This window comes from Trichomycterus rosablanca, chromosome 1, assembly GCF_030014385.1.
Source record: "Trichomycterus rosablanca isolate fTriRos1 chromosome 1, fTriRos1.hap1, whole genome shotgun sequence".
NCBI lineage: Eukaryota > Metazoa > Chordata > Actinopteri > Siluriformes > Trichomycteridae > Trichomycterus > Trichomycterus rosablanca.
This window is the reverse complement of record NC_085988.1, coordinates 42,244,932-42,269,004: the sequence shown is the minus strand read 5'-3', so window position 1 is coordinate 42,269,004 and position 24,073 is coordinate 42,244,932. Positions and strand designations below refer to the sequence as shown.

Genomic DNA, 24,073 nt, shown 5'->3' with positions numbered 1-24,073 from the left:
GTGGTGTTGTGTTAGTGTGTGTTGTGCTGGTATGAGTGGATCAGACACAGCAGCGCTGCTGGAGTTTTTAAATACTCACTGTCCACTCTATTAGACACTCCTACATAGTTGGTCCACCTTGTCAGAGTCAGAGAGTCAGAGAGGTTTTATTGTCATTTCAGCTACATACAAGTACATATTGAAACGAAACAGCGTTCCTCTAGGATCACGGTGTAACACGGTACAAAAAGTGCAAGACAAAACAGTGTAAATACAAAACAGTGTAAATACAAAACAGTGCAAATACAACAATAATACAAAAAATCCTATAATAAATAACTACAAAAGATATTCCTTATTATCCCTAATCTAAACAAGTAATTAGAACACAGGACTAAAGACAAGTGTTAGTACATGATGGTGAATAGATGGTACAATGGTTCCTGAGGTAGTGACATGTACATTAGCAGCGTAAAATTGGCAATGCCGATAAGGTGCCTAAAAAGTAAATATGGTGCAAAATACAAGTAAGGTGCAGAAATTATTGTGCATTTCCAGGAGGTGTGCAAAAATGCAAGTAACATAGTCAAAAATGCAAGTAACAGTCAATACAGTTCAGTGTGTGGCAGCAGAAAATGTCCGGAGGAAATTGTTACAGTACTGAGTTTAGGAGTCTGATTGCTTGAGGGATAAAACTGTTACACAGTCTGGTTGTGTTAGTCCGGATGCTGCGGTATCGTCTCCCAGACGGGAGCAGAGTAAAAAGTCCATGTGATGGATGGGTTGGATCGTCCACAATGCTGAGAGCTTTGCGGATGCAGCGGGTGTTAAAAATGTCCGTGAGAGATGGAAGAGCGACCCCGATGATCTTTTCAGCTGTCCTCACTACTCGCTGGAGAGTCTTACGGTCCGACGCAGTACAATTTCCGAACCAGACAGTGATGCAGCCGCTCAGGATGCTCTCGATTGTTCCTCTGTAGAACGTGGTGAGAATGGGGGGTGGCAGATGAGCTTTCCTCAGTCTTCTCAAAAAGTAGAGACGCTGCTGGGCTTTCTTGGTGATGGAACTGGTGTTAAGGGTCCAGGTGAGATTCTCCTCCAGATGAACACCGAGAAATTTGGTGCTCTTGACGATCTCAACAGATGAGCCGTCGATGTGCAGTGGGGAGTGGTCCCTTAGTGTCTTTCTAAAGTCAATGACCATCTCTTTGGTTTTATCCACATTCAGAGACAGGTTGTTGACTTGGCACCAGTCCGTTAGATGTTGTACCTCCTCTCTGTACGCTGACTCATCGTTGTTGCTGATGAGTCCCACCACAGTTGTGTTGTCTGCAAACTTAACGATGGAATTCGTGCTGTGCATCGCTGTACAGTCGTGCGTAAGCAGAGTAAACAGCAGTGGACTGAGCACACAGCCTTGGGGAGCGCCGGTGCTCAGTGTGGTGGTGCTGGAGGTGGTCTTACCGATCCGGACGGACTGAGGTCTCTCAGTCAAGAAGTCCAGGATCCAGTTGCAGAGAGAGGTGTTCAGGCCCAGCGTGCTCAGCTTTCCAATTAGATGCTGAGGAATGATGGTGTTGAATGCTGAGCTAAAGTCTATAAACAGCATCCTGACGTAAGTGTTCTATATGGTAAGATGTAAAGTCAGAGACGATCGCTCGTCTATTGCTGCTGTTTGAGTTGGTCATCTTCTAGACCTTCATCAGTGGTCACAGGATGCTGCCCACAGGGCACTGTTGGCTGGATATTTTTGGTTGCTGGACTATTCTCAGTCTAGAGTCTCAGGCAATGTATATGAGAAGCCAGCCAGGCATTTCACAAGTGTTGCTGAATGACCTGAATGCAGCAGGAACAACAGTTATAGAGATCAGTGAGAAATTAATTGTACAGCAACAGGACACAATTGTTCCCTGTCCATCCAAATACTTTTATAAAGATATCTTTATTAAATGAATACTATTTGGCAGACCATTGTCAGCACTGTAATGGCACTAACATGGTAATGTGAGTTGCTTAAGTTTGAGTATATCAGATTTAAACTTACTGTTTAAATACTGTTTACATTTACTGAGCATTTACCCTGTTAGCACTTGTAGGTGTCAAGCTTTCTGATTACATAATGCTGTTAGCTTTATAGTTTTGGGTGGAGCATTTGACAATGAAGTGTTTCAGAGTTATATGTGTATATGTGTAGGTTGTGGAACAGAATGCCTTTATTTGTAACACAGTATATACATATACTCCACATATCCCAGCTTATTTGGAAGCTGGGGTCAGAGTGCATGGTCAGCCATTGTACGGCACCTTTGGAGTTCAAGGGCCCAACAGTGGCAGCATAATAGAGTTGGGATTCAAACTCTCAACCTTTTAATTGATAGCTCAAAGCTCTACCCACCAGGCTACCACTGTAAGTAAGTAAAATTTATTTATAAAGCACATTTAAAATGACAGTCAATATCCCTATATAGCGAATATAATGATAGTGTGTGTGATAGTGAGTGTTAATATTTCTCCACCTAATTCTTCCTATGACAAGGCCAGGCTATGAATAGGTAAAATTATACAGTCCTGGATGACTGGAATCCAGCGATAAAACAGATCTTTCCTTGATGAAAATATGGATGTGGGGATTCTCAACTGTAATAAAACCTGTAAGTCCAACTTTTTATCCTGAGTTTATTTTATATGACATGGGGAAATTGCCTTCACATTTTAGCCTGCTCAGTTTTAAAGTTTTTTTCATTTTCACTCAGTGTCCTTCATTTGTTCTAGAAGGTTTTGAGAGATCACATTTCATGGTTGAAACACTATCCAGTGGGCCAACAGTTCCACATGTCACAGTACTTGGAGTTTGTTTGAGGTTTTCCAGACTTTCCAGCAGAAGTGGTATAATCCCAGTGAGGAAGAAGGCACATGAGGCCTTTGATGAAACCTCAAACTCCCTTGTTGTACACAGGAAATGACCAGTTCTTTTAAAAGCATCTTTAAAACTGCTGCAATTGCTTAGAATTATCCACTTACTTATGATTTGTGTACGTATCAACAGACAGTCAAATTGGCCAGGCTTAATTTTGGTTTTTGGCATGCATTACATGGCCAAAAGTATATGGACACATCAACATTCGTGTGTGCTTGTTTTAAAACCATGGGAATTAAATATGTGCCATAACATTAAAACCACCTCCTTGTTTCTACACTCACTGTCCATTTTATCAGCTCCACTTACCATATAGAAGCACTTTGTAGTTCTACAATTACTGACTGTAGTCCATCTGTTTCTCTGCATGCTTTGTTAGCCCCCTTTCACCCTGTTCTTCAATGTTCAGGACCCCCACAGGACCACTACAGAGCAGGTATTATTTGGGTGGTGGATCATTCTCAGCACTGCAGTGACACTGACATGGTGGTGGTGTGTTAGTGTGTGTTGTGCTGGTATGAGTGGATCAGACACAGCAATGCTTACTGTCACTGCTGGACTGAGAATAATCCACCACCCAAAAATATCCAGCCAACAGGGCCCCATGGGCAGCATTCTGTGACCACTCATTAAGGTTTAGAAGATGACCAACTCAAACAACTGCAATAGATGAGCGATCGTCTCTGACTTTAAATCTTCAAGGTGAACCAACTAGGTAGGAGTGACTAATAGAGTGGACAGTGAGTGGACACGGTATTTATAAACTCCAGCAGCGCTGCTGTGTCTGATCCACTCATACCAGCACAACACACACAAACACACCACCATCATGTCAGTGTCACTGCAGTGCTGAGAATGACTCACCACTCAAATAATACCTGCTCTGTGGTGGTCCTGATCATTGAAGAACAGGATGAAAGCGGGGTAACAAAGCATGCAGAGAAACAGATGGACTACAGTCAGTAATTGTAGAACTACAAAGTGCTTCTATATGGTAAGTGGAGCTGATAAAATGGACAGTGAGTGTAGAAACAAGGAGGTGGTTTTAATGTTATGGCCTGGAAGGCCATGTTTCTTCCATTTCCTTCCTTTTAAAAACATGCAGAATATGAATTTGCTACCCTGGTTGTGGGTTTAAGGGGGGCAGGGGTACTGTTATTCTGAAGTTCTTTGTTAATCTGTTGCCATAACATAAGCACAACTCTGTATAATGCCATTGACTGGTGTAGCATTAAGATTTTCCATTACTGAGACCTAAGGGCCTAGCTCAAGACCTGAACATTACCATAGATCATTTTACTTGCTTTACCAAACTTAAATCTTTTGGCAGCCAACCTTTAGTCAGATAGGGTTTTCTTGGCTTCTGCTAAGCCCAAGCTCGTCTGATAGACTGCCAGTTCCTGCATTTGTATTAATCACTCCAGAAAATAGGTTTCCACTGTTTGAGAGTCAATGGCAGCGTGGCTTTTCACATGGTGATCCAATTTCAACATGCTACATGCTTTAGCACTTGGCATCCGGTTTTGTGAGCTGATGTGGCCTACCACTTCATAACTGAGCTGTTACTTCTGTATGCTTCTGCTTCTCACAATCATTTACAGTTGACCTGGATAGCTCTAGCAAGGTATAACTTTAACTGTCGAATAAGTATTATACAAATAAAATAATAGTAGATCAACAAGCAGTCACTTCTTTACACAGCAGGCAATATAGTCTGGCGGTCTATCATTTTTGCTCTTGTTTGACAGAAGTGCTAAGCAGTAAAGCTCCACTGTGTTACAAAGTCATAATCCTAGGAATTAAATTTCCACAGTGCATTTAGTGTTTGATGAGAACTGTTAAGCCTTCTGCCGCTAAACATTTCCAATCAATTCTGTGAGTAAGAGCCTTGAAATGCTGCAAGTTACTCTAGAAAAATTTGTCTCTAGTCTTTTATGACCACAAAATGTCAGATTTGATTAGTGGGTTGTAAATGTTTTAAATCTATTCATTAACTTTCAAAATGTTCTCATATTGCGAGCCCAAGGCTAAGCGAAAGCTTATGCTTGTCCAGCAGTCGTGATTAGTGTCCAAATAAAGTATGATTTATGAGCCATCATTCATGCTGTCTGTTCACTGTGGATTTTTAACATCTCACTCGCCTAGTCTAACAAAGACACACCACACCGCTGGACTGTGTACACATTAAGAGTTAGAATTTAGTATGTTTGGTGTTAATCTTTTGTAGTCACGTTAGACTTATCACAGTTACAGTGGATCTCGAGTTTGTGCTGGAAACACTTGAAGAAGGACGGAAATACACCTTGGGCAGGGTGCCAGCCCATCACAGGGCATCACACGCTCCATTAAAGCTGTAATGCTGGTGCAAGCCCCACCACCACAACATTGCCACTGTTGGGCCCTCAGGCATTAACGTTTATTTTGTGTGATTTAGTCACAATTTAGTTTGTGTGTTAATTACAGTAAAAAGTCCATACGGAAACATACAGAAAAAGGTTAAAATATCAAAAACACCAAAAACAATCTAGAAAAACCCCACCAACATAAAGGGAAGTTGTAGCCTAGTGGTTAAGGTACTGGATTAGGACCGCTCAGGTGGCGCAGCGGTAAAGTACGCTAGCTCACCAGAGTTGGGGTTTCGAATACATTGTATCGAATCTCAGCTCTGCCTTTCCGACTAGGCTGGGCGGCAGTATGAACAACGATTGGCTGTTGTTCAGGTTTAGGGGTAAGAAAGTCGGATCATAGGTCCTCATAACTGGTGCGGCTGACTGATGGCGCCTGCACAGGGCTGAGGAATAGTGCTGATGGGGGTGTGGCCCTCCGTGCACAGTGCCCGTCAAGTATATGAACTCGACTTGTGCAGGTGAAAAATGCAGTCTATACTGACTGTGCGTACCGGAGGGGGCGCATGTCAGTTGAGAGGCGTCCTCAGTCAGCGGTGAAGGGTCGAATCAGTAGGGGGTATTCAGGGTAGTTGGACACGACTAGACTGGGGGATCAAAATTGGGGGAAAAAAGAGAGGAAAAAAGGTACTGGATTAAGAATCAGAAGGTTGCTGGTTCAAGCCCTACAACTGCCAGGTTGCCACTGTTGGGCCCTTGAGCAATGCTCCTTACCCTCAATTGCTTAGATTGTAAACTGTCACAATTGTAAGTTGCTTTGGATAAAAGCGTCTGGGCTGGGTGGCTACTTGAACAACGATTGGCTGTTCCTCAGGGTGAAATGAGCCGGACCAGGGTTCCTCATAACTGCTGCAATTACGACCTCTGCTGGCTGATCGATGGTGCCTGCGCAGAGTTGGGGAATACACAGGGCTGATTCGCATATGAACTCGCCTCGTGCAGGTAAAAAGATGCAGTCGGTACTGCACACGTGTCGGAGGGGCGTGTGTTAGTTGCAAAGCTCCTCAGTCAGGTGAAGCATAACGCAATCAGGGTAATTTGATACGACTACATTATGGGAGAAAATTGGGGGGAAATCGGGAAAAAAAAGAGAAAAGTGCTCAGAAAAACACCCACTCACTCATATATTCACACCTAAGTGCAATTTTGAGCAGCCAGTCCACCTGTTTTTTAGGAGATTGAATAAGGTGAAAGAAAATTCTCAGACACTGGCTAAAACTTGCTAATTTATGTATTTATTCATTCAGTGATTAATTCATTTTCAGTAACTGCATCGTCTTGTTTCGGATTGCTATGCTCAAGGCGTTTTTAGCAAACACTGTGCGCACAGTGGGCAGGAATACATCTTGTACACCCTGGACAGGATGCCAGTCCACTCTCCCTCACTCTCTTACTTACACCTTGGAGCAATATAGACTAGCTTATCATTTCACTGGAATGTATTTGAAGGGTGGGAGGAAACCTGAGTATCCGAAAGAGAAAACGCGTGAAGCTTTTCACAGACGGTAACCGGAGGCGAGGATCCGAACCCGGGACCATGTTGCCACTCTTAACATTTGTTCAGTCTGTGTTGTATTTAATTAAATATAGGCAGCAGGTCATTTCATTTAGCTTTCAAGAAGAGATCAGATTCCAAATTGCATAAATTAATTCTTTTTTTATCTTATCATGTAATGAATACTACAGTATGGTATATATACATCACTGTATAGTGTTCTTTTCTAGATCGTCCACAGTATGTACATCTGGGATTTTTTAATGTATTAACATTTTCATTTAACAGCATCGTTTGATGGTTATCCAGCTATTGTTTGGCAAATCTTTAAGATAATAAGCAAAAAGCAAACCCCACAAAGAAAAAATACCCCAACAGTGGTTCAGAAGTAGCTCTTTATTGTAATCTATGTCCCTGACCACTTCTGAATGTGGTTTAAGTCACCAGGTTTATGAGACACATTTAGCCGTTTACACCTGTAATTAGTACAAGCAAGGCTGAAATGTGACCACAGGTCTACCCACACCTGTTTAACAAGTAACCAGTCCACCCACTGGCCTATTACATTTTTACAACCCTTTTCCATAGCTGTAAAAACCCTTAATGTTGATTCAGAGTATAACTTGATATAAACCAAGATATAAGCATCTTATATGTAGAATGGCAATTGTTAACCACAGATCAGGGTTTAGAGAGCCAGAGTCTGGATCAAGTTCAAGGCCAATGGACTGCTTAAAGGAAAAAACAGCTCTGAACCACTAATAGTGTAGTTCAAAACCACAAAAGAGCAACCGAGCCAGGAAGTGGACTTTGTTTTTATTGAACACTGCTGTCGCTCCTGCTATGGTTTGGTATTTATATTTATTTAGATCTTGTTTCCAGTGAGTGTTCTCCCGCTCCTCGTCCCCACATTGCCACTGGCATTTCTATTCATATAGTGAGTTTAAATTGTGGCGGGACGTCTTTTCCTGCTCATGCTTCGTGTTTGGTGGTCCTTTGGTAAAGCTGTAAGCATTGGTTTCTGGTTTGGAACATCTAAGCTCTTGGTCTGTAGGCACCGTGCTTTTGATTGTAAGGTTGCTGTGCTGTTAATGCTGTTAGTGTTCAAAGGTCCACTTAGCTTTTCATGCCATGTGGTATAGGCAATGTGCTTTGCAGTAAGTGGAAATTTTTATTCACTTATTTTACAAGCCTGTTTTGTTGCCAAGTATTTTACATGACCTTTACTGCTCTGCAATATAGAAACAGCTTGTAATGGCTTGTAACCTATGCTGACACATCGTACAAGAAATGTGCCAAGGGGAAGTTGTCGGAATTTAGTACTGTCTGTCTAATCTTTCTTCCTAATGCTACACAAGAATTTTAGTCTTTTCTTACTGAAAAGTTCTAACAGATCCAGATCAATTTCAACTGGAATTTATACCAATCTACAATCTACACCGATCAGCCGTAACATTAAAATCACCTCCTTGTTTCTACACTCACTGTCCATTTTATCAGCTCCACTTACCATATAGAAGCACTTTGTAGTTATACAATTATTGACTGTGTTTTTCTACATACCTTTTTAACCTGCTTTCACCCTGTTCTTCAATGGTCTGGACCCCACAGTACCACCACAAAGCAGGTATTATTTAGGTGGTGGTTCATTCTCAGCACTGCAGTGACACCGACATGGTGGTGGTGTGTTAGTGTGTGTTTTAAATACCATGTCCACTCACTGTCCACTCTATAAGACACTCCTACCTAGTTGGTCCACCTTGTAGATGTAAAGTCTGAGAAGATCGCTCATCTATTGCTGCTGTTTGAGTTGGTCATTTTCTAGACCTTCATCAGTGGTCACAGGACGCTGCTTACGGGGCGCTGTTGACTGGATGTTTTTGGTTGGTGGACTATTCTCAGTCCAGCAGTAACAGTGATTAAAAACTCCATCAGCATTGCTGTGTCTTATTTACTTATACCAGCACAACACACACTAACACACCACCACCATGTCAGTATCACTGCAGTGCTGAGAATGACCCACCACCCAAATAATACCTGCTCTGTGGTGGTCCTGGGAGAGTCCTGACCAATGAGGAACAGCATGAAAGTGGGCTAACAAAGCATGCAGAGAACTAGATGGACTACGGTCAGTAATTGTAGAACTACAAAGTGCTTCTATATGGTACGTGGAGCTAATAAAATGGACAGTGATTGTTATGCGTATTGTCTAATGTCTGGCTAAAATATCCACAGAGCACATGCCAGTTAGGTCTGAGGTAAAATCTGGAGAACACAGTAAATACAGACTCTAAAGAAATCTTTTGCAAGGCGTAGTAGTGAGTTGCTGTGGGAGTAAAAAGAAATCTGAATAAATATGAATAACATGAATAAAAATGCAAGCAGTAAGCATTCAGATATCTTTCTATTACATTTGCCTGTTTTATCAAATCAATGTCATAATTATTTAACAGCAGCCTGTCAATGGTTGTAGACTTTAAGCACAACATGAGCTGACGGCTGTTTTCCAAGTGTGAAAAGGTTATTACTTAATGAGTCAAGGAGGAATGGTCAGCCACTAAAATGTCTGTGTGGTCAATAATAATAAAGTGTTGGTTTGATTTATGTTGCTCGGCTGCTCGGTTTCTTATTTCTGACAAGTGAAGCCAGTGGATTGTGCCCAGCTTACAGCATGTGTATAAAATGTTAGCAGTAAAGAGGTGTATTGAAGGATTGCTAGTAATACTTCGAGCCATCCACCATGCTGTGGTTATAAAAGCTGCTGGAGAATGACTGCTACCTGCTGCTTTTAAACATGATTAATATTATGTAGCCCCAGTCCACACCCCCACACCCCCCAAATAAAAACAGAAAGAATTCTTTTTGGTCAAAGTGTCTGAGAAAGCTAATGAGGAGGTACAAATGGACACTGTGTGTACTTGCTAGTGAAGATGAAAGAGGGTTAGGGTATTAAAGTAAATTGTACTTATTATTATCCTTTATTAAATATGTCTCACTACATGGCTTTTATCACATAATCTGTTTTATTCTAAACAGTACTAATACTCTAAATAAATCAGACAGCCAGCGTTTTATATTGTTAAATAGCCTACAAATATTACCACAGCTTTGAATTCATTGAAAGAAAAAAAAAATCATCTTATTATTAAAGTCGGGTAATGGTGGTGGTATAACGGTCAAGTGTAGAATAACAGTCGAGCACTTACCCTTTCACTAGAAAATTGCTTGTTTGAGTCTGATGGTGACAAAGCCATTTCTGTTCAAAAGTCTAAAGCAGTAAAATTTACCTTGCTCAGTAAGTAGGAGGGATGTAATTCCACCCCTGTGCATGAATCAAAAAGCAATATTAAACCATCTTTGGCATATGTCAGCCTAGATATAAAGAGTAGGAGTGGTAAGTATCCTTCTTTATAAAACGGATAGTTCCGGTCCTAAAATCTGATTGGCTGAGCCGCGTTCGAAGCCGTTGTAAAATCCCCGATAAATGCACACCTATGACCACCTCACATCATTCCATATTAATACGCCACTGAAAACTGTTTGCCCTCATGTTGCCTAGCAACACTGTTAACGAACTACCTGGGGTCGCGGAAGAATGCTTTTTGTAAATAAAAACATTTATAAATTGAACATTGTTGTACTTTATTATATTTTATGTTGACCCCCGTTTTATAAAAGCAATAAGCCACTCGAGACCGTGCGTTACTGCTATGATTTTATCACAGGGAAAGATGTTTTAGGCGCTCTACTTTGCGTCGTGCCAAAACAACCTTCCCCGTGATAAAATCGCAGTAACGCACGGTCTCTCATTAATGTTCCCTACATAGTGCACTAGATTGTGTATCAGATCACGGATTTATGTTCCCTACACAGTGCGCTAGATTGTAAATCAGATAACGGATTTAAAACACGATCGGGGGAAAAAGGCTGTGTTGCCTGCGTGTGCGTTTGTGTGCATGAAGATTGTCGTTACTGGCAACACGTCAGCGGAGTAATACAGTTGTGGTGTGAAAAGGCCGTGCTGTTATCACGAATATCAGCACAGTTAGAACGCTTCTCAACCAATCAGATTGTAAGGTCGGAACTAACTGTTGTATAATGCATTATTATGTGTTTAGTTTTCAAGATGTTGCTTAAGCTGCCTAATTTGATGGAAGTTATGTAATATTAACGACTCAGGTAGTACATTGGATTAGTTACAATGATCTGTTTTACCCTCTTTTTAATTTCCAATTATTACACAATTACTTATCAAGGCAAGTTTATTTGTATAGCACTTTTCATACACAGTGGCAATTCAAAGTGCTTTACATAAGGAAAAATGAAAAGCATTAAAACATTCCTGAGATCTAGAACCTCAGAAAGACTTCTTGCAAACATTTAGTTACAATTAAGAGAACATGAAATTCAAACAAGAGAGATAAAAAAATTAAGAACATGAAAAACTAAAATAAAATATAGTAAAATGAGGGCCACACAGACCCAGAGCCACACAGACTCTCAGTAAATAATAATAAAAATAGGCCACACAGACCTTGGGCCAAACACCAAATAATTGCCAGGTTTTACAAGCCTGTAATTTTTCTATAAATAAAATATCTTTACATTCTATTGTTAATCATTTTAATTATTGTAGTGTTTGTAACCTTTGTTATTAAAAAACATATTTGTTGTATATTGCATTATACAGTGATACCTTGAAACTCAACGTCAATTGGTTCTGGGAGGGGCGTTGAGTTTACAAAGTGTTGAGTTTTAAGGTATTTTTTCCTCATAGGATGTATGGAAAATCTGTTAATGCGTTCCATGGTCCTGTGGAACTGCATATATTTTAGTCTAATGTAAATGTAGTCTAATGGGGTTTTTGTAGGGATGTAACGATGCACCACAAGACAGTTAAAAATTGATTCACATGTGTAGCGATTCAAATCGGTTTACATGTATAATGAATTGATATTCACTATAAATAACAGAGGGCACTGGCACTATTCACCTCGCCTGGTTGATGTCACTACAGGGTTGCCAGGTTTGGAATTTATCAGCCAAATGTATTTATGTGAGGATACTTTCTTTATTTGTATTAGTCATTTATTTATATAATGTTGGATTTGTTATCAAATGTAATTTTAGTTTTTTTTTTTTTTACACAAAAGGGGAAATGTGCAGCATTGTTTTGCATAGTTTGTACCTACCTCAGAAATAAAAGGAAATTTTGTCAGAATTTGTCTTCAATTTCATTTTGTTTGAATAATCAGGAAGAAATCGTATCATGAGCCCAGTATCGTGAATCGCATCGTGAGTAGATTGTATCGTTACATCCCTATGTTTTTGACACTTATACACTGACAATAACACAAATATAATATAAACAAACACTGAACTACAACTAAAAAAACAGTTAAATACCAATAAAAATACAATAAAACCTGCTCTTTATTTTAACTTCTTTATTGTTTTCTTGTGCTTCTTAATTAGTGGAGAGAACTTATGAGCACTAATAATTAAGAGAGGTTTAGTGTTTCTATGTCGTTCTTTTAATACATTAAGTCACACTAAGCTTTTTTTTAATGATAAGCATTTCAGACTCTCTCAGAAAAGCTGATTCTTACAATTTCTCAGAACCCTGAGCTATAACACAAGTTTAAAAGTGAAACGGTGAGGAAACTTCAGATAAACAATGATACATGTGGAGATTCGTCTCATATTCGTACTTTGACATTTTACCGCACCACTTAAGCCAAGCACTGAACAAAGCAGCAGTTGCACACACGTTGAGTTTAAGTAAAACGTTGAGTTTAAGGGTACAAATTTATTGACGAAGGGTGTTGAGTTTCAAAGATTTTGAGTTTAGGGGACGTTGAGTTACAAGGTACCACTGTATAACACTATATTTGAGTTCCAATAAAGAATTTTGTGGATGTTTGGGAAGTAGTCATGTGACAAAACTATATAGACACTGGTCAAAAGATTCATTTTCACATGAAGCTTTAAAGTTGAAAAAGAGAGATGTGGTTCTAGTGACTCTAGTGACTGTGGCGTGGTGGTGCCAGGCAGGCTGGTTGGGCTGCTATGTTGGAAACTGCTGATCTCCTGGCATTGTCACACAAAATGGTCTGTAACAAAATGGTATAAAACATCTAGCAAGGGTAAAAGGTCAGGTGGCCAGACTGGTTTAAGCTGACTTAATTTAATTTAAAAAATGATAACAGGTAAGCCATACACAACCGACCTTGAGGTAAATGGACTACACAAGCAAAAAAACACATCAGATTTAAATGCTGTCAGGCAGGAACAGGAATCTGAGGTTACAATAGGTCACTGCCTCACAGATGTTTTCTTGGCACACATCAGTATCCGTTGAGCATTGTTTAAATTCCACAGCCTTTATATGTATTGTTGTTAATCACGTGTATCATTTTATGGAAACGTTTATTTTATAATAGCTACTTTTAGTTTAATAAGGCACCATGTTACACAGCACATGTAATCTCAGACTGGTTTCATGAACATGACATTAGGGTAAGTGTACTTAAGTGACCTTCCAGTCAGTAAATCAGAATCCCATAAAGCATCTTTGGGATTTGGTAGAGCAGGAAACTTACAGAATGATTGTGCTGCTAACAGATTTAAAGCATATTATTTCTGCAGTCATGACAAACTCAAATGTCAGTGGAATGTTTCCATCACCTTGTGGGATTTATGCCACATTTACTCCTACCCAGAATTAGTGTTGTGTTTCTAATAAAGCCAACAGTTAGTAGAATGGCAGTGTGAAACAACAAGGAATTGTAAATTGCATTTGCACTGATCAGCCATAACATTAAAACCACCTCCTTGTTTCTACACTCACTGTCCATTTTATCAGCTCCACTTACCATATAGGAGCACTAAGTTCTACAATTACTGACTGTAGTCCATCTATAGTCCATCTGTAGTCCATCTTCTTCCATGGTCAGGACCACCACAGAGTAGGTATTATTTAGGTGGTGGATGATTCTCAGCACTGTAGTGACACTGACATGGTGGTGGTGTGTTAGTGTGTGTTGTGCTGGTATGAGTGGATAAGACACAGCAGCGCTGCTGGAGTTTTTAAATACCGTGTCCACTCACTGTCCACTCTATTAGATACTCCTACCTAGTTGGTCCACCTTGTAGATGTAAAGTCAGAGACGATCGTTCATCTATTGCTGCTGTTTGAGTTGGTCATCTTCTAGACCTTCATCAGTGGTCATACGACGCTGCCCACGGGGCGCTGTTGGCTGGATATTTTTGGTTGGTGGACTATTCTCAGTCCAGCAGTGACAGTGAGGTGTTTAAAAACTCCATCAGCGCTGCTGTGTCTTATCCACTCATACCAGCACAACACACACTAACACACCACCACCATGTCAGTGTCACTGCAGTGCTTAGAATGATCCATCACCCAAATAATACCTACTCTGTAGTGGTCCTGGGAGAGTCCTGACCATTGAAGAACAGCATGAAAGTGGGCTAACAAAGCATGCAGGGAAACAGATGGACTACAGTCAGTAATTGTAGAACTACAAAGTGCTTCTATATGGTAAGTGGAGCTGATAAAATAAACAGTGAGTGTAGAAACAAGGAGGTGGTTTTAATGTTATGGCTGATCGGTGTATTTGTAAATCAGAATTGCATAAGTCTTTTCATGGAAGTGTGGCAGTTTTAACATCTCACGTTTTACATATAAGCTGCAACTGCAGGCATCTGTTCCAGCACTGTGGGCTCAATAATATCCTTGACAGTAAGAGCCTCCTGAGGTGTGCTCAGAAATCCCTCCGTCTGCCGAGTGCGCCAGCTGCCTCCTCAATTACAGGCCTTTTTCTCTCATCTCAATACAGCTGGGAGCTTGTTGCTTCTAGTGCTGAAGCATACAGACCCAAAATTTTAAAAACAAAGAATAAGCTTCTCTTGGTGCATGCCTCATTGCTAGCGGTCCTTCTGTTCTCATACCAAAATGTCCTCAGTGACTGAGCAATCGAGCGGAAAATAGCTGCAGTGGCTGCTGTTCTGCTGTCATAACACTGACCGGCATGGTCTGTCAGATCATTGTGATCGCACTATGAGATGTCAGCGGTGAATTTCATGTCCAGTGATCACTTGAAGTTTTTTTTTTACACTGTAGCTGTTCTGTATTATAAATAAAAAAATTTAACAATAGACTGATTCATTCAGCTGCCTTGAAAATGGTACCTTTGTTGATTTACTGGTGATTAACTCTTCACTATTCGCTCTTCACTATTAACAATGAACCAGTTCCCCTCTGCTGCGTACCTGCAGCTTCTGATTAGCATTGATAATAAACTATATTTTTCTATTCTATAGAAAATAGTATCTCCGCTGTATCTGCAGGGTGGGGACCGGACTATGTGTGGGTGGGTGGGTCTTCATACGCTGTGTAAGGACCCTGATTGGCAGACGCCCGTGCAGGAAGCATGGACGAGAAGAGGAGGGCTGTACACGTGTAAAGAAGGTGTGGGCAGCGGCGTGCTCTCCTTGGATGCAAATCTGGTATCTCTCAGCAGCAGGAGACAAATTGGATGCGCTAAATCAGGAGGAAAAATGGGGAGAAAATGCATTAAAAATAAAGGATATTAATGATCACATTTACTTATATACAGTTGCAATCAAAAACACCCCCCCCCCCCCCCCCCCCCTCTGAATCTATCTGCAGATTTAAATTTAGCTTTAACTCTTTATATATTTTTCCCAGTGATCCTAGGTCTAGTCGTATTCAATTACCCTATTGCATTACTCTTCCATTGACTAACACACGCCCCCTCCGACACGTGTGCAGTACCCGACTGCATCTTTTTACCTGTACGAGGCGAGTTCACATGGCGATCTGTCACGCACTGATCTCCATGATCCCTTGTCTCTGTGCAGGCACCATCGATCAGCCAGCAGAGGTCGTAATTACATCAAATATGGGGAATCCCATCCGACATCCACCCCAACGAACGAGCTAATTGTTGTCTGCCGGTAGCAGAGCTGAGATTCGAACTCATGTTTACGAAGTCATCTCTGCTGTGCCATCTAAGCGCCAAATTTAGCTTTAACTTAATTTTGCTATTAATTAAATGAGTTAAATCCAATTTACTTGATCCTTATATTCAGAAAACAGCCATACTCCAGTTTGTCGGTGGAGTACGCTTTATATGTCATCATATGAATAATGAAGGAAGTAACTGTGAATGTTTGTTCCAAATCGTAACATAATTTCCTTTGTCTTGTCTGTTCTTTTGTTTGACTTCCTATCAACTGATTAGCACCCTAAAGATTCTTATCTTGCCTTTGAGACTCTCTGCCACAACATACTTATCAGCTTACAATGGATGCTAAAGATACTCCACATAAGTACTCTGTACCGTAATCTCAACGTGATCTAGAACTAGCACACTTTTGATCTTGTTTTCTTCTTTTTTTGCCTTTGAACTATTGCTGACCCTCTGTCTTTAGGTAGTTGGAAACTCTACCTTGTAGGTTCCTGTCTTTCCTATGGGAATGCCTGTTTTATTAGTTCACTTGCTGACATGAACGACAATATGAAACATCACTACATCAGTTTGATTCATTACAAACTATGCTAAGTCCATCTAATCATCATGACAGCGGTGTGTGATCTCACCCCCTAAATCTCTGCTTGTGGTTTGCTGGCTGGGTGAAGGATCTTTCAGCATAATGACGTAACTGTAGAATTTATAATCTCAGGATATTTTTCAGTGTGTTCTTCAAATCTCAATTCCAAACTCATCTCTTCTCTATGGGTAATAATTCTACCTCCTGTGACTGGCCTCTTTCCCTCATGTGGTTTAATGTCTCCTCACATAATGATGCCAACTATTATTAGGCATGCACAAGAGCACTATATCTATCCATTGTACACATGGTACAGATAAGCTGTAAATGTATTAAATACTTTAGGACAGATTTCCATTGCATGTGTTTCTCCCAGCTCAGTATTTGAGTCTAATGCTACTGCGACTCTCCGAAAGCCTGATGTAGGCAGAATCATTAAAACCTTTAATTAGATGATCAAATTAAGTTTCAGTGCAGATAAGCACCAGTGTTTGTGAAATCAAATTACTTTGGCAACAAGGGAAGGTGGGAAATGAGCCGACTGTTATAAAGCTGCGAGGAACGCTAACAATTAATCTTATTAACACATAACAATGTGCGATGCCATGTTAGTTTGACTTTGAGATTACATTCTTACCAGCTGGATTGTTAGTGGTGCAAAGGTAGGCAGGGTGACATACTTGATTGCTAATACAGTGTCTGAATCTTTAAAGAATAAAGCTTAAATTTGTCTTCCTATTAACTGTTGCCATCCAGAAATCATAAGGATGAAATAACATGATTACATTTACAGCTTTTAGCAGATGATTTTATCCTAAGTGACTTAACAGTTGTGACCATATACAGTCTGATAAGTTGAGGGTTATGAGCCTTGCTTAGGGGTCTAACGTTGGCAACCTGGCATTGATGATGTTTGAATCAGCGACCTTCTGATTACTAGTCCAGTACCTTAACCACCAAGGTTAATTGATAAGGACGGAAATGCATTAATTCAACAATATTCAACGGGGAGAATGTTTGTTTATGTTTTTGGGTTTTTACACATACCAGCCCGGGCAGCACCATGGCTCAGTGGGTAGTAGGGCTGGGCGATATATCGAGATTCAAAGAAATATACGAGATACAAGATAAGACAATATTGTGTATATCGATATAGAGTATGTTGCGTTTGAAAAACAAGAAAACGGGTCGTCTTCATTTCAAAACCCAGTATAGAAAAACGGGAAAACGGAAATAAACATACAAGCGCGTGCACGCGTTGACATGCATGTATTTACTTCATATATAGAGCGTGTAAATCATGCACAAGTGTTGAAACGGTAATAATAACGTAATGACGTGTCCCATGTTGTTCTGACTCTTGTGTTTGTATATTTGACGTACATATATTTGCTCTATCTGTAAAAACAAACATTATGAGGAGTGATTTCTGTACTGGATGTTGTACGTGGTCGTGTTAGTTTATACTGGATGATCGCCCGACGTCCGAGACTCATTTATTTATTTATCTTGTATTATAGTATTTCTTGTTCTTGGCCAATAAACATCCACACATTAATACAATTGCACGAACTAACTCTGCAGTAAACAATCAGCACACAGCAATTAAACAACAAATAAAGCTGTTAAAAAATAATAAAGTGCATGAGGCAGAACGCTGATTAAAATGCATTAAATGTTGTAATAGTTACACAGTGACGTGTACGATTAGTTATGCCTGTATTACAGAATTGAGTTCTATACAGTAAAAGAAAATATTAATGTAAATGTTAATGTTGTGGCGACTGATGTAAAATAATGTATAAAGTCCAAACATGTGAGGGGGGGTTTAACGAGAACGCTGCTTTTAATGTCACACAAGCTCAGTGCAAAACCACATAAGAACATAAGCACAGCCGGAAACGATCAATTCTGATATCTTCCCTACACACTTGCTCCCTGCGCCCTATAGTGCACTTAACATTCTTAAAGGGCCAGACAATATATTTGTAATTCACATTACACGACAGGTGATACGTTAGAAAACAACTTTCTTTTTCTTAGAATAGCTCTTTTTTTAGGAAAAATAGTTCTTGTGTGAAGCTTCCCCAGCATGAATATTAATAAAAGTGCCTGTATAAAATTTGGAACATGTAGCTTTGTCTCAGAAGTGTCTTTTTGTTATTAACTTATGGAATAAAAAAATATCGATATATATATCGTATATCGCCGTTCAGCTAAAAATATCGAGATATTATTTTTGATCCATATCGCCCAGCCCTAGTGGGTAGCACTTTTGCCTCACATCTGTTCCTAAGTAAAAATGTTATTAAAACAAAAGGCAAATGTATTTTGTTTAGTAATGAGATTAAAAAAAGCTACATTTCAGATTATCAAATGATCAGTTTGCCACTTTACCTCGCTAACATTTAATAGAAACGAACATACTCATCTAAAAACAATAAACTATAATGTATACTGTTTTTCAAACTGAAACCTGAATGTAGGATTTGCTCTTGTGTCTTTGTCCAGATGGATTCCCCAGTCTCCACGCCGGCTCCTCCACCTCTACATCTCCTCACTCCAGTCGGCAGCACCGATATCTCCTCCCCGTGTGAACAGATCATGGTTCGCACACGCTCAGTCGCAGTGAACACATCTGATGTGGCGCTTGCCACCGAGCCAGAATGTTTAGGTCCCTGTGAGCCTGGCACCAGTGTTAACCTGGAAGGCATTGTATGGCAAGAAACAGAAGACGGTAAGAAAAGATTTTTTGTATTGGTTGGATTTTGCAAGGATTAGTGTACACATTTTAGGTCATCAGCAGATCCTTGTATCCAAAGCAACTAACATATGTGACCAAATACAGTTCTAACAATTGGGAGATCTTGCCTAGGGACCCAGTAGTGGCAACCTGGCAATGGTAGGGCTTGAACCAATGCCTTCAAACAGTTCCATTTTGTTTTATCCTATTAGAGGACATTTCTCCAAAAAGTAAGATCTCTGTCCCTGTGTGCAGTTGTAAAGTGTTACCTGCCTTTTTATGGCGGTTTTGGAGCGGTGACATCTTCCTTGCTGAGTGATCTTTGATAAAGGACACGTTTTACTGTTGATACAGATACCTTTGTAGCTGTATCCTCCATCATCTTCACAAGGTTGTTTGCTGTTGTTCTTGGATTGGTTTGTATTTTTCTCACCAAAGAACAGTCATTTCTAGGAAAACGAATGTGTCAAGACAGTATGATGGATGCATGGTCTCATGGTGTTAAAACTTGCATATTACAGATAAGCATGATACCTTCAGGCATTTGGAAGTTCTCCCAAGAATGTTCTAGACCTGTGGAGGTCCACAGTTCTTTTTTTTTTTTGTTTGATGTCTCGGCTAATTATATTTGTTTTTCTCATGATGTCAAGCAAAGAGGCAAGTAGGCCCTGAAGGTAAACGCTAAAAAACTGCCACAGGTACACCTCCAGTTAACTCGAATGATGTCAGTTAGCCTATTGGAAGCTTCTAAAGCTATGATATTTTACAACCTATTTAGGGGCGGCAGGGTGGCTCACAGCAGGAAGGTCCTGGGTTCGATCCCCAGGTTGGACGGCCCGGGTCCTTTCTGTGTGGAGTTTGCATGTTCTCCCCGTGTCTGCGTGGGTTTCCTGCGGGTGCTCTGGTTTCCTCCCACAGTCCAAAGACATGCAATGTGGTGAATTGGAGTTACTAGATTGTCCATGACTGTGTTCGATATAACCTTGTGAACTAATGAATCTTGTGTAACGAGTAACTACCATGTCTGTCATGAATGTAACCAAAGTGTAAAACATGACGTTAAAATCCTAATAAACAAACAAACAAACAACCTATTTAAAGGCACAGTCAACCTACACACTGGAAGTTTGATATAGTGGATTAGTGAATAATGAAGTGATCTGTTTTTAAATTTTTGTTGGAAAAATTGCTTGCCAATATAGCTATCCTAAACAACTTGATAAAACTATAGTTTATTGACTTGGAATCTGTGGAGGAGATAAATATAAGTTTTAAAAGCAGTCTGGGTGCAATGTAAACTTATGACTTTAACTGTTGGAGAATATATAAAAACATACAGCTGCAATCAGAAATATTCAACCGCCAAAGAAAATAAGGGTTTTTAACTCTGTAAACATTTCTGTAGAGCTACATTTTGCTTTAAATGAAGTCTTTATCAGTTTATCCAGCCTCTGCTATGCAGCTATTTTTGTGCCCTTGAGCAAGGCCCTTAACCCTGTCTGCTACAGGGGCGGCGTACAATGGCTGACCCTGCGCTCTGACCCCAGCTTCCAAACAAGCTGGGATATGTGAAATTTTTTTAAGAAATCATTAATTAACTCAGGATAATTTACTATAATTATATTTCATAATGGAGGTTCATTTACATTAATAAATAACCCTTGTGTTTAAAGTGCCCTAACAATTAATCACGATCATCCAAAATAGTATCTAACAAACGAATGCGATTAAACTAAAGGAATTATGCTACAGAAGGTCATCCATTTCATCTGCGGCTCATTTCTTGGGAAACCTTGCTTTATTTGATACTTTCAGCTAGTGGGTAGAGAAGCCCCTCTTGCATCACATGCCTGCTCGGGCATGATTCTACAGCAGGGGTCTAAATTTGTTTGAACAAAGTGTGAGACTGAGATAAGCTTTACAATAATAAAAAGCATAAGCAGCAGTCAACCTCCAGAAAAGAGATTTGAAGGAACAAAAAGCCAAAGAGCAATTACCCACTGTAGCTGCTGTCATCCACTCCAGTGTTGCCAAGCAAATATGGTAATGTGGTGACCTAAGTAAACCGTGGAGCTCTTAACATGCTGACTATTAAATTTCCATCTCGGAATGTTATTCAGACTCCTGCTAATGAGTGCTAAAATTGCAGTGCAGCATTCACAATTGCTGCAATTTTAACAATGAGCCAGGCCACATTCTTTCCGGCTCCTACGCATACCATTAACTTCAGCGCACTACATTTCAGTAGTCCCTCTGGGCTAACCTGCCAGGAGCACAGGGGGAATGTATGACTAGCTTGCGCTTTCCATATCCTGTCAGTCCCTTCCCGTCCTCTAGCGCTCCGCGCCCCAGCCGCTTGGTGATTCACTGCCTCACCCCGAGCACTTCAGTAGCTCTCATGCAGTGTTAGTAGTGCCTGAGCCCCAGAGGTCTCATCATGGCGCAGAAGCCTCCGCTTGACAAATGCAAAAAATAAGCCGGAGAAAAAGTCTAAATCCGCCTCTTGAGAGCGGTGTGGAGATGAGCATTAGGCAGCCAGTGCGCCGCTGCTGTCAGAGCCATTTCACTGTTGCATTTATGATTCTGCCGGGGACAAGTGTTGCAGGGATGCTTGAATTATTATTCTAGATCTGTCTTGTTTTGAGTGTTGTATAATGGACTGGTGCTTGGCACTTTATTTGTTTCTGAAATAATTACTTAAGTATGTTATTGCTAGTAATTGGAGTCAGTTTGCAGTAAGATTGCAGTAATTTGGAATAGTACAGAAGCCCTGAATGGCTATGCATTCACATTTTTGTTATTCAGAGGACATAAGGACATAAAAATAATAATGTTCTTAAGATCACTAGATATTTGTGTTTTTTAAGGACTTGAGAACATTTTTCTATGATAAGCTTATTCTTTTCTTTACCACAGCATGTGCCTGACTTTGATTGATTAAATGTAATTTGCTGATAAATGGTTCTACTCCTTAACGCTGCATGGAATATTGTTTCCTACAGTTATACATGTTAACGTTTGTCTGCACCTCCTGTCATTTTAGCACACATACATATAGTTTTTATTAAAAAATAAAGAATTATCATGGGAAAATATACACCAATCAGCCATAACATTAAAACCACCTCCTTGTTTCTACACTCACTGTCCATTTTATCAGCTCCACTTACCATATAGGAGCACTTTGTAGTTCTACAATTACTGACTGTAGTCCATCTGTTTCTCTGTTCTTCAATGGTCGGGACCCCCACAGGACCACCACAGAGTAGGTATTATTTAGATGGTGGATGAGTCTCAGCACTGCAGTGACACTGACATGGTGGTGGTGTGTTAGTGTGTGTTGTGCTGGTATGAGTGAATCAGACACAGCAGCGCTGCTGGAGTTTTTAAATACCGTGTCCACTCACTATCCACTCTATTAGACACTCCTACCTAGTTGGTCCACCTTGTACATGTAAAGTCGGAGACGATCGCTCATCTATTGCTGCTGTTTGAGTTGGTCATCTTCTAGACCCTCATCAGTGGTCACAGGACACTGCCCACGGGGCGCTGTTGGCTGGATATTTTTGGTTGGTGGACTATTCTCAGTCCAGCAGTGACAATGAGGTGTTTAAAAACTCCATCAGCATTGCTGTGTCTGATTCACTCATACCAGCACAACACACACTAACACACCACCACCATGTCAGTGTCACTGCAGTAATAAATGTGTTTTGTATAATGTCTGACAATTTGGGCACTGCTTGCAGTAAGTGAACATGACTTTGCTGCTTTGCCAACATTGCTTTTAATATGCCAGTATAAAAGGCTTGATTCTGTATATTCATTTAAAGAATATTGATTATTAGAGTTTGCTTATCAAGTGTAGTGTAGGAAATATGGATTCAAACCACCACTTTTCTTACCCTTTTTGTAACCTCTTGGAAAATGTTACCTCATTCACCTTCACATTCCTCAAAACACGTCCTTCAAAAGCAAAGAGAGAATGTTGGATTTAACCTCTTAACTGCAACACTGACAGTAACTTCGGCCTATTAAGTGCTTATAGTGGCGCAACCTTAATCAAGATTGTGGATCATGCTCTCTATGGGACCTACTTAAAAATATATTAGCTAGTAAACAGATCTGCGAATCAAGGTTAATGTATTTTCACACTTGTAAGGAGAAATTTTAATAGCCGTCTTGTATATTTAGTAATATAAGACAGTTTGTCAATGTTCCTGGATATTTTGGAAGTGGATAATCATGTAAACTGATGAAATTGTTCCATTGGCATGGGTGACATGCCTTTAATCTGTTTATTTCTATCATATTGTGACCTTCCTAATCCACCCAAAATGCCTTTTTCCTTAATTAAAGTCCTGTTTATTCGCAGCCAATGGCAGAGCAACCTTTTACGCTGGAATTTGACTTCCAAATGCTGACCTTTCACAGTTTAGTATTTAGAGAGAGTTGCGTGGATCAATGAGTGGCCTCATGCTGAGCCTTTAGAGTGAAATGCAGGGGGAGAGATGCCCCTGACCTAGCATCTATGACCTTCAATCAGTAGTGCAGAATGCCTGACAGCTCCCCGTGCTCACCCAGGGAGCCACAATGGTGACAAGAGGCAGCTAGAAGATTTGCTGAAAGGACCTAGTCTGTGGAAGGATTAAGGATGACAAGAAAGAGAAGTGGTAGTGTGAACAGAGTAGTCTTATAAAAAACTTGATTCACTTACAGAGAAAAGAGTCACATTTTGAAAGTGGCACAAGGACAGAAATCCCTCATCGGTGAAACCTCGGTAACCCTGGGGCCGGGCCAGCAGAGCTCCAGTGCCTGCGGACACCACATGCTGACAACTGGAAATGTCGGCTCCAAATCCTCTACAAATTTATTGCTGTTGAAGTGCCGCCCCACAAAATTCTCTCTTATTGCAAGCTGGCGCACAGCTTCCT

The 24,073-nt window shown here is 40.3% G+C and overlaps 1 protein-coding gene across 1 annotated transcript in view; it reads left to right on the top strand.

Moving 5' to 3' along the window:
* The window catches only part of znf609a (zinc finger protein 609a), a 194,543-nt gene that overhangs the window by 130,767 nt on the left and 39,703 nt on the right, over positions 1-24,073 (top strand). Inside the window, exon 3 of the mRNA XM_062993058.1 lies at positions 18,908-19,133. Within this exon, the coding sequence (XP_062849128.1) occupies positions 18,908-19,133 (226 nt within the window). The remainder of the gene's footprint in view (positions 1-18,907; positions 19,134-24,073) is intronic.